The 13,999-nt window shown below is 38.4% G+C and overlaps 3 protein-coding genes across 5 annotated transcripts; 2 read left to right on the plus strand and 1 right to left on the minus strand.

Moving 5' to 3' along the window:
- Positions 1-334: 334 nt before the first annotated feature.
- On the plus strand, positions 335-2,243 carry LOC108971778 (dynein assembly factor 3, axonemal homolog). Its single transcript, XM_018938053.1, has 2 exons — positions 335-1,371; positions 1,442-2,243. Exons 1-2 carry the CDS (start codon positions 604-606, stop codon positions 2,210-2,212), a joined length of 1,539 nt encoding a protein of 512 aa, XP_018793598.1. The 5' UTR covers positions 335-603; the 3' UTR covers positions 2,213-2,243.
- Positions 2,244-2,287: 44 nt separating this feature from the next.
- LOC108971779 (mitochondrial ribonuclease P protein 1 homolog) lies at positions 2,288-3,900 on the minus strand. Its single transcript, XM_018938054.1, has 3 exons — positions 3,222-3,900; positions 2,798-3,164; positions 2,288-2,733 (listed from the first exon to the last, which is right to left on the minus strand). The coding sequence occupies exons 1-3, from the start codon at positions 3,827-3,829 to the stop codon at positions 2,344-2,346; spliced, it is 1,365 nt and encodes a 454-aa protein (XP_018793599.1). The 5' UTR covers positions 3,830-3,900; the 3' UTR covers positions 2,288-2,343.
- A 311-nt stretch (positions 3,901-4,211) lies between these two features.
- Positions 4,212-13,999, plus strand: LOC108971852 (hydroxymethylglutaryl-CoA synthase 1). 3 transcript variants are annotated; one of them, XM_018938167.1, is made up of 2 exons: positions 4,212-4,399; positions 12,389-13,999. In XM_018938167.1, the coding sequence occupies exon 2, from the start codon at positions 12,514-12,516 to the stop codon at positions 13,894-13,896; it is 1,383 nt and encodes a 460-aa protein (XP_018793712.1). In that variant the 5' UTR covers positions 4,212-4,399; positions 12,389-12,513; the 3' UTR covers positions 13,897-13,999. The 3 variants fall into 3 exon arrangements, with proteins under 3 accessions (XP_018793712.1, XP_018793714.1, XP_018793713.1); XM_018938169.1 differs by lacking the exon at positions 4,212-4,399 and adding an exon at positions 6,612-6,859 and having other exon boundaries at positions 12,389-13,995; XM_018938168.1 differs by lacking the exon at positions 4,212-4,399 and adding an exon at positions 10,672-10,852 and having other exon boundaries at positions 12,389-13,995.

Below are 13,999 nucleotides of genomic sequence, written 5' to 3' on the forward strand. Positions count from 1 at the left end.
CAACGGGAGATGTAGAACCATACTGGTGCTATCGGAACTCCAATGTATGTACCATATGAAGTGGCTGAAGGGAGCTTATAACCTCAGCAGGTTTAAATATGTAATCAACTTCCCTAGAAGCAAACTCAGCCCCCTTGTCTCATTCTATACTGGGCAGTGTAAGCTCAAGAAGCACTTATGTATGTATATAACACGGACCCAGCTTCCTATACAAATGACCGGTTCTACAACAGGGAGCCAGAAACTCCAGAATACTTGCTATTTGATGCATAGCAGTCTGCAGATGCAGGATAAAATGCCATTGGATCCCTGTTTGCAAATAGAGATCACCATCATATTGGAATTTATCAATATGCTGTGGCAATCCTCACCTGTTTATGTTATCATACTTTCATGTACATATCTACAAATGAGCACATTGCCTACCTACATGCCAAACAAGCCTTAGCAACAACATTCGCTTAGAACAATAATCCTCATGGCAACATTAAGAAACAATATTGAAAATAGAATGATAATAAATAAGCAACCGTCAAATAACGAAGCAAAAGATCTCGAAATAATTTTAAAAAAGTTTATAAAGAACTATTTGGTGCATGAAAAATGTTTTGGGGGCTCAGTGAAGCGCTTGATCTCTACCAGGAGTATTGCAAAGCGCTAAAACTACAACAACCACAAGAGTGTGACGCCGAAAAGCAGGAAGAAGCCAACGAAGGAAAAGAAAACCCGCAAACAGCGGGAGATGAGTACACCGCAGAAACAGAAGAGAAAGCGCACATCGCAGAATGCGAAAGTGGCGCTTGTGGCGATGCAAAAGGCGCGACTCATCAACTAAATATACTGCTCTTCGGCGCTGGCGATCCGCGTCACATCATCAAAACTATGGCCAAAATGTACCAACACAGAGGCAGTCGTGTTAATTTCTATGTGCTCGATGGTTGCATAGAAATCGTAGCACGCAATATGTTGCTGCTCGGCATAGCGCTCGAGAACCCAGAATCATTCCACTTAGTGAGTAAGGTGCATCTCTTCATGGACGTGTACGGCAATGCGCTGATGCGTCCCGCCTCACATCAATATCTGGTAGGCAAAGCGAAAGCGTTGCTGAAAATGATCACCGACGACGAGGAGTTGAAGCGGCTGGCACCACAAGTGAATATTGAACGGCTGAGGTACCGCGAGCGCGATGGTTTGGAGAACGCATTCAACTTTCTGCTGCCACGCGAGGGCTATGTCTTCAATGTGCAGCAGTATTGGACCGAACGCGTTCGCAAATTGCTGACCACGCGTTATGATTATCGTGAGGGCGCCTTCGATTGGGATTTAAATATGGTGTTGAAGGACCGAGACGCAGCGCAAATATGCTCGCAGGTAATTTGGTTTTTTTTTTTTGTGTTTTGTAACATTTTAGATGATATTTTTTGAAACTGTTTGTTTGCAGGAATACCGTTATTGGCGCGAAACAGGTATCGCCTTTACTTACCCCGAATATGAGCAGTGCAAGCCGAATAAAACACTCGTCGCTGGGCTGGTGCGAAACGGCGAGAAGTATCTGCATCGTGGCTATGCTGGGGATATAGAGACGGGGCCATTTTGTACATTTGGTCTCAATACCGCCGACAAGCAAATGATGAACTCGGTGCATGGCGATAATGACTATCGTGCAACAGACATTACTGAACGCAATCTACTCGAATATTTTCATGAATTGCAAACGCGCACCGCTTACACGCATGATCGTAAAATTTCGCGTAAATATGGTTCGGTTAAGTTGCTAATGGGCGAGAGGCTCACATTTGACGAATGTGATGTGGATGCTGTGCGCGTGTATGCTAAACCGTGGATACAGGTGGAGCAGTGCAAGGTGTTTTTCCTATCGGCCGATGATATTTTCACGCTGCAAGACGTGAGCTCCAATGAAAACTGGCGCAACTTTTTCGATGTCGTTTTTGTGGGACACAATTACTTTCCATTCTTGAAGAGTAATTTCGCCGAAGTGCTGCGTGGCAATGCGTTGCTAATTTTGGAGAGTAAACTGTTGACTGTGGCGCGTAAAGAGGTAGTACAGGAATTCGAAGATAAATTGAAGTCATATGCGAAGTTGTTAAATTTAACGCCGGTGATCAACTATAATGCCTTGAACTCGAAAAACAGTATTTTGCGTTATAAGAAAATTATTGAGGTGGAGAAAATGGCTGAAAACGACAATTAAATAGTATAAAAAAATTCAGCTTATTATTTTATAAAACGGAACTTACTGCTTTTTAATCATTTTTAATGTCAATAATTTCGTTTCAAATAATTATATATATTTTTCTAAACTAAAAACTTACAAAAGTGTAATTAGTCGCTATTATGATTTTTCTTTTTAGAACCCCAAGTTTCCAAATTGAAATCTTTTTTATATGATCTTATTTTGGGCTTTTGCTTATAATCTTTATCATTGAAGTTATTGTCGAAAGAGAAATTCAGCTGCTTGGCGCGTTTTTCCAGTATACGCTTTTGTTGCAGCTTCTCTGCTGATACATCAACTACTTTGCGACGCGGTACATGCCGCAGCGCCTGCGTCCAATCATTGGTAGACTTCAGGTCCAATAGTATGTTGACCATTTGGTTAAGCGTTAGCGACTTGCCTGAACCTGCGCCCCATTGCAGGTAGCGATCGAGCGGTAGACGTGCCATGCGCAGACCCAAACGTTTCGCTTTGGCTAGCGATAGCGGTTCATTATTAACCTACGAAACAATAATAAAATTGTAGATTTTGTAAAATTTGTATTGATTTTCGCTCTTTATTTACCGTATCCACCATTGCGCCTACTATGTACACATTTTCAGGATTATACACTTCCAAATCTGTGCGGCAATGTGGGGTCAAATAGACTAAATTTTCTTTTGGAAATAACTCAGTAAAACATTTTTCATGCACATTCATCGGAAATTCTGTATTGAACATAGTAGGTATGTAACGGTTGAGAGCTTTCGTGCATACGCTATTCATATTCACGTTGCAGTAATGCAAATCGAAAGGATCATCATGCGCACGATTCTCAGCAAAACATAACATCAATTGTTTAGCGGCGTTCAGCGCCTCTCGTCGCGTCATGTGGCGATCGTACGAACAGTCTAGCACAATTTTAGGCGAAAACTGCATGGCGCGTATCAATCTGTATAAGCAAAGCGAAAATAAGTTGTGGTAATTGCATTGTAATGAAGGTAGTCACCTGTTATTCTGAAAATTATTTATGGTCGTATCGTAGATGCGTAAAAAGAGTGATGTATGTCCCAAGCCATAGATGATGTGTTGATTTTCCTCACGTTCTTTACGCATTTCCTCCTTTCGCTCCAGCACTTGCACAGCACGTTCTTCTTTTTTACGCTCCTTTGCTTGTTTTTTGGCTTCCACTTGCCATAAGAAATTGTAATACTTGTAACGTGCTGACTTCGAAGGCAATGTAAGTATGTGTTCCCAGTGCTTTTCGGTAATTGTCTCTAAAGGCGGTACGCGTCGTCCCTCTTGATGGGCTATATCGACTTCGAGCTGTAAGACTTTGAGAAGTTTCTCGCATTCCTCATTATTGGCTGGAGGTTCAGCTTTTGCGCCGGTTCCATATGTTGGTTGTGTTTGCGTAAATGGATTATAGTGGGTTTTAGCGGGTTTAGCCTCATTTTCGATATTCTCATCCGCGGCTACTTTGGCACAGCTACGCGATGTCACTGAAACAGAAGAGATTTTTGTTGACAGCAAACTGTGTTTTGTACACTGTGATAGCTGCAGATGATGACGCAATGTACCACCAGCAGGTGCTAACCGGAATAGTGATTTTAACATTATTTTAATTTAAATTATAAACAACTAAAAAGTTGTATAAACGCCATGTGTGTAATGCAATTTGCGGCGAATTGACAATGGTCACTCAGCTGATCAAGAATGTCAAATGCAAAAGCAATAGTTAAAAAAGTGAAAGCAAGCAAGGTCTAAAATAAAAAACTTAAGCAATGCATACTATAACAACAGTTTTAACGCGTTGTGCAAATACTTATATTATTAAGTTTTATTTTATTTAAAAATACGTACAATATTATATATATTTTAATTTTTCCTTCAACATTTCCTATGAATTTGCTTTGTTGACTCGTTTCCTTTATATGACACTTTGAAAGCCACTGCACATGGAACAGCTGTAAACTTGAGCAACTGTCAAAATCAGCCTTTATTCATGTACACGCCAGCGGCTAATAAATTTATTTCAATAAGAGTGAAAAGGAATACAATTCCCCAAAATAATAAACTTAGCTGTTATAGAAGTAGTATTTTTTTATACGCCTTAAAATAATCGAAATAAACGTGATTTGTGTTTTAATCACTTCAAGTGCAGTAGAAATAATTTAATACCTTAAGGTAAGAATATATGATGGTATTTTATTGAGTGAAAGTTTTTATGTTATTCACATACGAATTCCGCCACAGGAAAGAAGAAAGTAAGACAGCTTATTTAGAAATGAAAATAAAATAATGTGACTGCTGATGTGATAAAACAGAGCGGGTTTTTTCTGACTATAAAGTGCTTCTGCATATGCTTAAATAAAGATCAAAATCATTTAAAGAAAGTGCGTCAGGAAAAGCAAATAGTCCTTTGTCAGACTTTCACATATTACTGCATCGCTGCTAATGACAGCACTAATCAACGTATACCTTCCGCATTAAAACAGTTAAATTTTTCATTGATGCTTTAATTATTTAACATTTACCTCTGCATGTTTAGCGCACATGAAACGCAAAGCAGTAGTTACGAAATTTTAAATATTTATATATACTTATGTTTGTATGTCAGCTGAAAATAGGTATTATACGTATGAATGCTTGTGGCTAATGCCGCCGCTCACAAAGCGTGTGCTAAGAAAGTTGTGAGTAATCACAAAACGCTGAGACGATACTCATTTCATAATAAATTAAACGCTCCGTACATGTGAATGTATTTGTACATAAATTTTCATACATATTTATTTATGTGGGCTGGGCAAATGTGATGAACAATGGATTGATGTATATTTTTATTTAATCATTTATAATTTCACTTATTAAAACAGAACTAAGTAAAGTAAATGATTTAATTAAGCGTTGGCAGTGCTTGTTATACCTGACCGTTATTTTGAAAAGGCTGTCAATGGACTTTATTAAAATATATACATATACATTGATAACGATTTAGTTATGTTGTTATTAGTTTTTATACATAAATTATAACGAACCGAAAAAATAGCGTTGAGAATTGTAATTGTGTAAACTCATTTTTGTATGAATCCAACAACAATTTTTTTTAAACAAATCTAAAAATGTAAACCTGAGTTGACGTATTTTTTTGTTATACATACATACATACATATATCACTAAATGTTTAATATAGAAATTGTTTAAAAGTAAATGTACAAACATAATGAGACAATTATAGGCATACAATTATATTTTCAATATTTCCATATCCAATCAAAATCAAGATGTTTACACGTAAAAGTAAAGCCTTAGTCATATTTTTCTAATATGGACTTGGTACATTCTTAGAAAAAAGCCAATATACCCGCATGCATTACTTTTCCATATGAAAAAAGAGTTCAAATTTTATAGTTCTATGTAAGCACAGGCATATGTATCTGGGATATGCATAAGTGCTATTTTTGAACTCTATAAATATGTATGAAGCCATTCATGTACATAAATTGAAGATATACAACAAGCCATTTTATTAACAAATTTAAAATATTTGCAATCAGCTTGCACTTGTGTGTGTTTTTTTGCAACAATTTGCCGGAACGGTTGCTCACCAATAAAAACCGAAGCCACAACATGAATACGTTTCATACAAAGCAATTAAACTTTGAACCCAAGTAAACATTCGACTATGACAAGCGGCAATTATAGGAGAGGGTTTTTCTAAACAACAACAAAAACATACCAATGATTTATAGATTTCATTTTAGCTTAGTTCCTAAGCGACAAGTACGCCGCTGATAAGCTTATCAAATAAGCGCTAAAGTCTATGTAATCGATGAAAAGCGTAATTTTTTTCGAATAAAATTGAATGAGTTATGTTTTAGTGGGTGTCTGCCAATTACTAAAAATGTAAGGTAAATGTATTGCCTTATTTAAATGTATATCTATGTTTGTATGTACATAAGTGCATCTATTTTGCATGCCACTTGATCAATGATCGAATTGCTTTCATTGCAACAACAAAATGTCAAATATTACAGGCATTGTAGCAATACGTGAAAATCATACAAAGCGTTTATTTTAAACCTTAGCAGGGCATAGGAGTGTCTAGTAAATAAATAGTGTAAATAGTGGTCGCCTCATATATGCATATACATACATATGTATGGTTTGTATGGTTTGTATGCTCAAATGTCGGTACGATCGATAACAAGTTAATTTTGTTGTTCGCAAGCAAATGGACAAAAGGTGCTTAGCAATCGCAGGGGCAATACATTAACCCCACTACAACAAAAAGTAACAATTGAAAAATAAGAACAACAATAACAATAGCTCTAGAAAAGCATTTATTGCAACAAGCGCTGCCAAACGCATATGTTTGCTGCTCGCGATCATTTCGACGGCAGTCTTCTTAACGATTTAAAGCGTTACGGTTCAAAATTTTTGAAAGCCTTGCGCTCTGAAACATTTAGTTGTGATCACGATTACGCGTTCATTGCTTCTAAGTATTTTAAAGCTGCATCATCGCACCTCTGAGTCGCTGCTGGCCTGTTCGTTGTTTATATCAAAACAAATAAAGCGCCAATTCATCACTCGACATACATAAAGCGAAAACACAAAACAAAAAGTGAAATTTCGGAATTTAAACGGTAAATAATTAAATACCAAATATTGCGATTCTTTTTTTTTTCAAATATTATTTAAAAGTGGGACTGCGCGTGTGTTTCTGTATGTTTATATGTATATAAATATTTGCTGCTGTTCATGTTTGTAAATTTGTATGTTTTTGCGCTATTTTAATTGATTATTCGCGAAACATCAAACTATTTTGCTGAGTTATTGTTTTTAGTCAGAAATTTAACAAATTGTTTGAATTTAAAAATAGTCTTCAAATTTATTAAAAATGTGAAATTAGCGCATCAATTAGACATGAGTTTAATTAATTGTTTAATTGGTCTAATTTTCAACTGGATTTTACTTAAAATAGACAAACGTAAATATTAGAAATATGAATGTACATAACATGTCTATGTATGAACATGTGTACATACATATGTATGTAAATAAACGCAATGCTCTTGTAGTTGCAAGTCACTTGTCGTTTATGCCAATTTAAGGCTGCTTTGGTGCGAGAAAATGTTAAAAATCACCAACAACAAAGTGTGAGGCACTTAACTTTTGAGCCAAGCTTGTCATTATTAAACGAGGTACTCTAAATTAATTGTATAGCTTGACATACACGTGATGTGAAAGGCGGCAATAAACTCATAACTGGAATTTTAGTATATTTAATCAAATAAATGTTATATAAAAAATATGTATAAAAAAAATTACATGTAAACAATATGTATGTATGTATTTTTAAGAAAAACCATTTTTTTTTTGTAAATATTACATACAAAATTAATTTTATGGAATGCCCAAGTGTCAGCATAAGACGGAATTTAAGTTATAACAGCGCTATTTGTAGTTTATTAAATAATTTACCAATATTCAAATATATAAAAAAAATAAGTAAATGCTAACTTTTAGGAAAAACAAGAAAAAAATCTTAAGAAAAAATATGTTCCATCCAATTTGTCTTTAATCGGCCAATCTGACCGATATTTTAAAAAAAATTTTAGCATCTCCTTGGACAATATGGCACCTCGTTAAATGAAGAAATTTTCCATACAAGGTCTTGAGCTAGATCGAACATTTTGTATGACGGCTATTAGCTATAGTGGTCCGATATCGACGGCTCCGACAAATAAGCAGCTTCGCGGAGAGAAAAGCGCGCATGCAAAATATTATATCAAATTGATATCTCAAAAACTGAGAGACTTACTCGCGAGGGACAAACATGTCTAAATTAACTTAGACCGTTATTCCTGACAGTGCTTGGTTGGATATAAATTCGATTCCGTTTAGGTTATGTAGTTTCGACTGTCTTGCGAACGTATTCTCTCCGGTTGCATAGACCCGATTATCGTTGAACAAATGTTAGAAAACTATAACAAGTCTTTACTTAGTTTGACAAAAATTTTTCTAATCTAATCACTTCTTTTCTTGCGTCTTGAATGTCATTGAAGTTTCATTTATGGCACAAGATCCATAATTTTGAATAAAAAAGGTATATTTTTAGCCTACTGCTTTTTATATCAACTGTATAATTATACAGATAATATCGGATACACGTGTGCGCTTAAATGCGTGTGTGGCGTTACATAAAAAATATATAAAAAGAATGCTGTAGTCCGCGGTTTCGACACAGAAATGTCAGCTGAGAACGAGTTTTCAACTCGCAACCAAAAAAAAAAAAAATATATATATATATATATATGTATGTTTGTATATGTTTGAATATGTATATATGGTAATTCCTTTGACAACCTGAAATAAGTCCCAAAAAAGGAGTGATCATGATCTTTACACAAATTATGCAAGAGACCCACTGACCAAACAACACATTCCATACATACATACATATGTATACATGTAAGTAATTTGTGTAAGTAAACATTCTGCTGAAGATACTTACGCACAATAAGTTCCTCATCCGCACGCTCCTTCAACGCTCACTCGTTCGGCCGCAAGCGCGCTCTTCACTAAACAATGTGCCAGAGAAAGTTTTTCATTCGATTTCATTATAAATGCTTATGCGAAACTTGTCTATGTAGAAATTAAACGCACTTTCTGACGCGTTCCACAATTGGTCCGTCACGGTGTGGTTGCAGTTCTTGAGTGATTTAGTAAGCTCCAATATACTGCTAGGTGCTATTGAGGCGATGTGATCCCTATTTGGAAACATGGACCCAAAGGCGTTTATCCTGTGCCTACAAACTGTTGTGCAGTCAATTAGCAGGAGCTTAAGAGTTTCAAGCCCATGTCGACAATTCGCACAGGAAGCTAAAGACATGTTGCCACAAGCAGCCTGAGTTTGTCCTTTGGGGGGTTGATTTAATATTTAAATCTTCGAAGGTCGTAACCATATAATGGCGTATGCCATGAAATTTTTGCCAATACCCCTCACTACCCACTACTTCAGCTTTCCGAAGCAGCGCCTTTATGGTATGGGGACCAACCGCAATGAGCGGTTCGGGTTCTACCATGTTGGTGGAGCGGGCGATCATCAGTCAGTTCATTCCCGGCTATAGCTTTGTGAGCCGGCATTATACTTGGTTGCGGTCCTGCCCCAATAACGATTTGATCTCGTATGCAGAGATTGCGTTTAGTGCCACTTGACTGTCGCTAAGTCCAACCTTACGTTCATTGCGATAGTTTCGTTGGAGGTTTATCTTTACGCACCGTCTTCTTGGAATGGGCTTGGAAAACTACTACTTTGGTCCTGCGACTCCTGCGCCTATTCCCGTCAGTGTACAATTTGATTGTACTAATTCTAAGCAGTAGCTTTAGAGCGGAATCGTTCCATTCTTAGGATAACCTTGAACTTCTTAGTGAAGTTTACACTTTTGGTAATGCTGGCCCTTGGAAGAAGAGAAAGTGGTATTTTTCCACTTAAGCTCTTCATGCGAGATTAACTTACGTCTGCCAATCCCTTCTTCTGTCATTTGGAGCAGTGTGTGTTTGCCAACCTGCCCAGTTACTAGGCGAAGCGATGTTCGATCCAGCAGTTTAGGTTCCTGAGACCAGGCAGCGACCTATGGCTCGATAACGATGGTTATATTCGAGGGGTTGAAGTTCAGTCCGCATTTCCTTGACAGCGGATTCCATTACTATTTAGCCTTGTGGACAGCCTCTTTTAGTGCCGCGTCTAATACTGGTGTCCCCTACTGTGGTTTCAGCTATTCTGGTGCGCAGTACGGCCTCTATCCATTTTCTCCAATGCTCTTGCTCCGCTCGTGTGAGACGTGCTGTCAAAGGCACCATCCATGTCATATGTAAGAATATAAAGTCGTGTAAAAATTTCAAGTACGATCGCTCCAGCCGTTTCGGAAAATATCGATTTAGCCAACAAGTAAAGTAGTGCAACACCATTTTGCACTAGTCCATTCCTAACCAGTAGAGAGCGCAATTTACCACTTGGTTGTGTACAAGTTTAATGCGTTTTTTGATTTTAATATTTACCGTTTTATTATAACAATATTATATGCAATAGTAAATTTATATGTCCGCTATATATGTTAATTTCCAATACAAACATTTAAAAATAAATTTGTTTGTATTACGTGGTCATTACGGCGCGCGCGATTGTTCAAGCGGAAAACTTTTATTTGTTGATTTCGATTTCGATTTTCAATTTAATATTCTTTTTTTTTTATAGTTTTACTTGAAATATTCATTCATTCATTCATATTTTGGAAGCCACACACACATACAGCCGTACAACCAGCAATTGGACACTCAATTGGGCTGGCTTCGCGCGCCGCTCTGTTGACGGAATTGACGTTCGGTCTGATCGACCAAAGCTAGCGACTCTTCAACGCTGTTGGGTCTCTTGTCGCGTGCATTTGGCTTTCAGCGCTTCAGTGTTCAAGTTATAGTGTGTTCCCGCGGCCTGCGATTCTGTGTTTTTGATCTTTCACTCGGCTCTACTCCGTCCGGCAGGCTTTATTTCGTAGCTTTGACGAGTGTTTATTTAAGAAAACTATTAAACTATTTAGTGCTAACAGCCAGACAAGCAGCAGAGTTAACTCATCAGCGTACGTTTGTTTGTGTTTTTATGCTTGCATGTGTGTGTGTGTGTAAATTTGTGTTAAATTGTTGAAAGAATTCGTCGTGCAAACAGGTGAAAGTTGTGCGTGTGTCAAATATTTGGAAATAAGTAGGTATATAGGTTTACCAGCTTTATACCAGTTTACAAGAAAACGAAAATTACTACCTAAGTATGTACATGCATACATGTTTATGTAAATTGCTTGCGCTTCCGCACGGTAAATAAGCGTGAAGCTAACCTTTGCACGTTTGGTCTTCGACGCGATACCAATTGAGAATTGGACTCTATTTATTATAGAAATGTGAACTTTTAACGATTTTTTACATACATATGTATATAGTTATGGTTGCAAATTTTTTCACCATTGTATTTATATCGATTTGTTTTTATAATAATTAGTATTGTTATGGTTTTGTGTCAAAGCAAAAAATTGCAATTAAAATTTGTGTGGCACACAGTTTCACAACTTTTTTCAAAGGATTCCCAGCCTTACTGCGTGAACGCCAATAAAACAATGACTGAAAGTCCCACAATAGAGAGAACTTCAGCGAAGCCCAACTATTTAGCAGTAGAGGATACGGAAGCACCAATCCCTGGCACCCATATCAGTCTTATCACAAAGACACTCGCTGCTATTGATAGCGAGGTTAGGCACTCTTCGACAAGCCCTGAATGCACTGTTAATAAGTTCAAGGCTAGTATCGCCGCTCTGCTATCTGAGTGAATGCTCACTTCTCTTCCTTGCAACTTCGGCCTAGAAGACACTGCAATAGTCAGAAAGTCTGAAACTTTCTTAACTGCTACAAGTATATATTTGGAATATTTTTTTCAATCAAATAAATATAGTATATTATATTGCGGGATCTTAAACTCGTTAAGATAAATTGAAGGTGTGAAGACTAGACGTTTGTTAGTTCGAAGAAACTCTTCCCTCTTAAATGTAGGTCATTATTACCAGCTGATTAAATTTGACCCGGACTATTAATATTTTCATACAAATACAAATTTATTACAAATATTTATTATCGCCCATAAAATAAACTCATGAGCCAATGCACGCATGCCAAGACTTAATTCTAGTTATAAACCTTGGTTGGTATGGCCATCAGTGCCTTCAGCGACTTATTGTTTTTTCGGTATAGGTTCATTTTTGGATCGCTATCCATTGGAATATTGGACCACACCAGTAATGATACGTTTGATGAATGTAGGGTCCTCAGCAACGTTGTCAAGTAATTTATTTGCGACCTTTAGACGACGCCGTTCGACGATTCAGATCTTTTGGTACTGACATCATTTATATCCAATGTATTAAACAAATTGTCTTGAGTCAATCCATATCTCTCTGATGTCAACCTGACGATTGTCAAGCGCTCTTTCCTTAACTTTCACGAACGATTTGCTTATATGTGATAGTGAATAAAAAAAAAAAACAATGATAATTTCTATATAATTGTCTTGTCAGTGTCCCCCATAGCAATATATAAACCGTTATTAATAGCTAACTTCTTTTCATTTGCAGTCTAACACTCACCCAAGCGCATTACCAACTCAGCTCTCCATTGTCAGCTATAACCAACTACTAATAAAGTACTAGTCAAGCTCAAATTTCAACTCGCATATCCTTACAAATAATCATATTTACAAATGTGGCCCGAAAATGTTGGCATACGCGCCATTGAGGCGATCTTCCCATCCCAGTTTGTGGACCAGACGGAATTGGAACAATTTGATGGCGCCTCAGCGGGTAAATACACCATCGGTTTGGGTCAAGGGAAAATGGGTTTCTGCTCGGATCGTGAAGATGTGAACTCACTGTGCCTCACTGTAGTCAGTCGCCTGCTGGAACGCTATCAAATCAAGCCACAAGAAATCGGACGTCTGGAGGTCGGCACCGAAACTATTATTGACAAATCAAAATCCGTTAAATCGGTGCTAATGCAACTATTTGCCGATTCGGGCAACACAGATATTGAGGGCATCGATACAACGAACGCATGCTACGGCGGTACAGCGGCACTCTTCAACTCCATCAACTGGATAGAGTCGTCCAGCTGGGATGGCCGTTATGCATTGGCAGTTTGTGCTGATATTGCTGTGTACGCCAAGGGCGCAGCACGTCCCACAGGTGGCGCTGGCGCCATTGCTATGTTGGTGGGACCGAATGCGCCGCTCGTCTTCGAGCGCGGTCTACGCGCTACACACATGGAACATGCCTACGATTTCTATAAGCCCGACTTGAGCTCGGAGTATCCCACAGTTGATGGCAAATTATCGATACAGTGTTATCTCTCCGCGCTGGACACATGCTATCAGTTGTACTGCAAGAAGTTTGCGAAAAAGTATCCGCAAGAGGCTGAATTTACATTGGATAACTTCGAAGCTCTACTTTTCCATACGCCCTTCTGCAAGCTAGTGCAAAAGTCAGTGGCGCGCGTCGTCTTCAATGATTTTCTACAATGCAGCATTGAGAAGCGTGCGCTGAAATATCCCGGCTTGGAGCGCTTCAACGAATGCACGCTGGCGCAAACCTACTTCGATCGCGATGTGGAAAAAGCCTTCATGACACAATTCGCTGACGTCTTCGAAACGAAAACACGCCGATCATTGCTGCTGGCCAATCAGGTGGGCAACATGTACACACCGTCCGTGTACTCTGGTCTCGTCTCATTGCTCATCAATACGCCACCGGAGCGACTGATTGGCAAACGCATTGGCCTCTTCTCGTATGGCTCCGGTTTGGCGGCCACAATGTACTCACTGCAAGTGACCAAGGAAGCTGCAACTTTCAAGCAGCTCGTATCTAAATTGGATTATATTTTACCGATGCTAAATTCGCGCGAGAAAGTTGCACCCGAACTGTTCTCCCAACTGATGGAGGTGCGCGAGAAGAACAATCATGCGGCGCCATACACGCCGACCGGCAGCGTAAGCGCTCTCTTTCCCGGCACCTACTACTTACAGTCCGTGGACGACATGCATCGGCGTACATACGAACGCAAGCCGACCATTGCGAATGGCGTGCATTAATAGTTGCTGTTCAAGGAGGTGGTCGTCGTAAACGGCATCTCGGCGCGTTGAGGGAATTTAGGGCGCCATATGCAGTGCTTTAACTTAGTTTTAGTTAAGGTAG

Source organism: Bactrocera latifrons, unplaced genomic scaffold (genome assembly GCF_001853355.1).
Source record: "Bactrocera latifrons isolate USDA-ARS-PBARC rearing strain unplaced genomic scaffold, ASM185335v1 scaffold_36, whole genome shotgun sequence".
NCBI classification, from domain to species: domain Eukaryota; kingdom Metazoa; phylum Arthropoda; class Insecta; order Diptera; family Tephritidae; genus Bactrocera; species Bactrocera latifrons.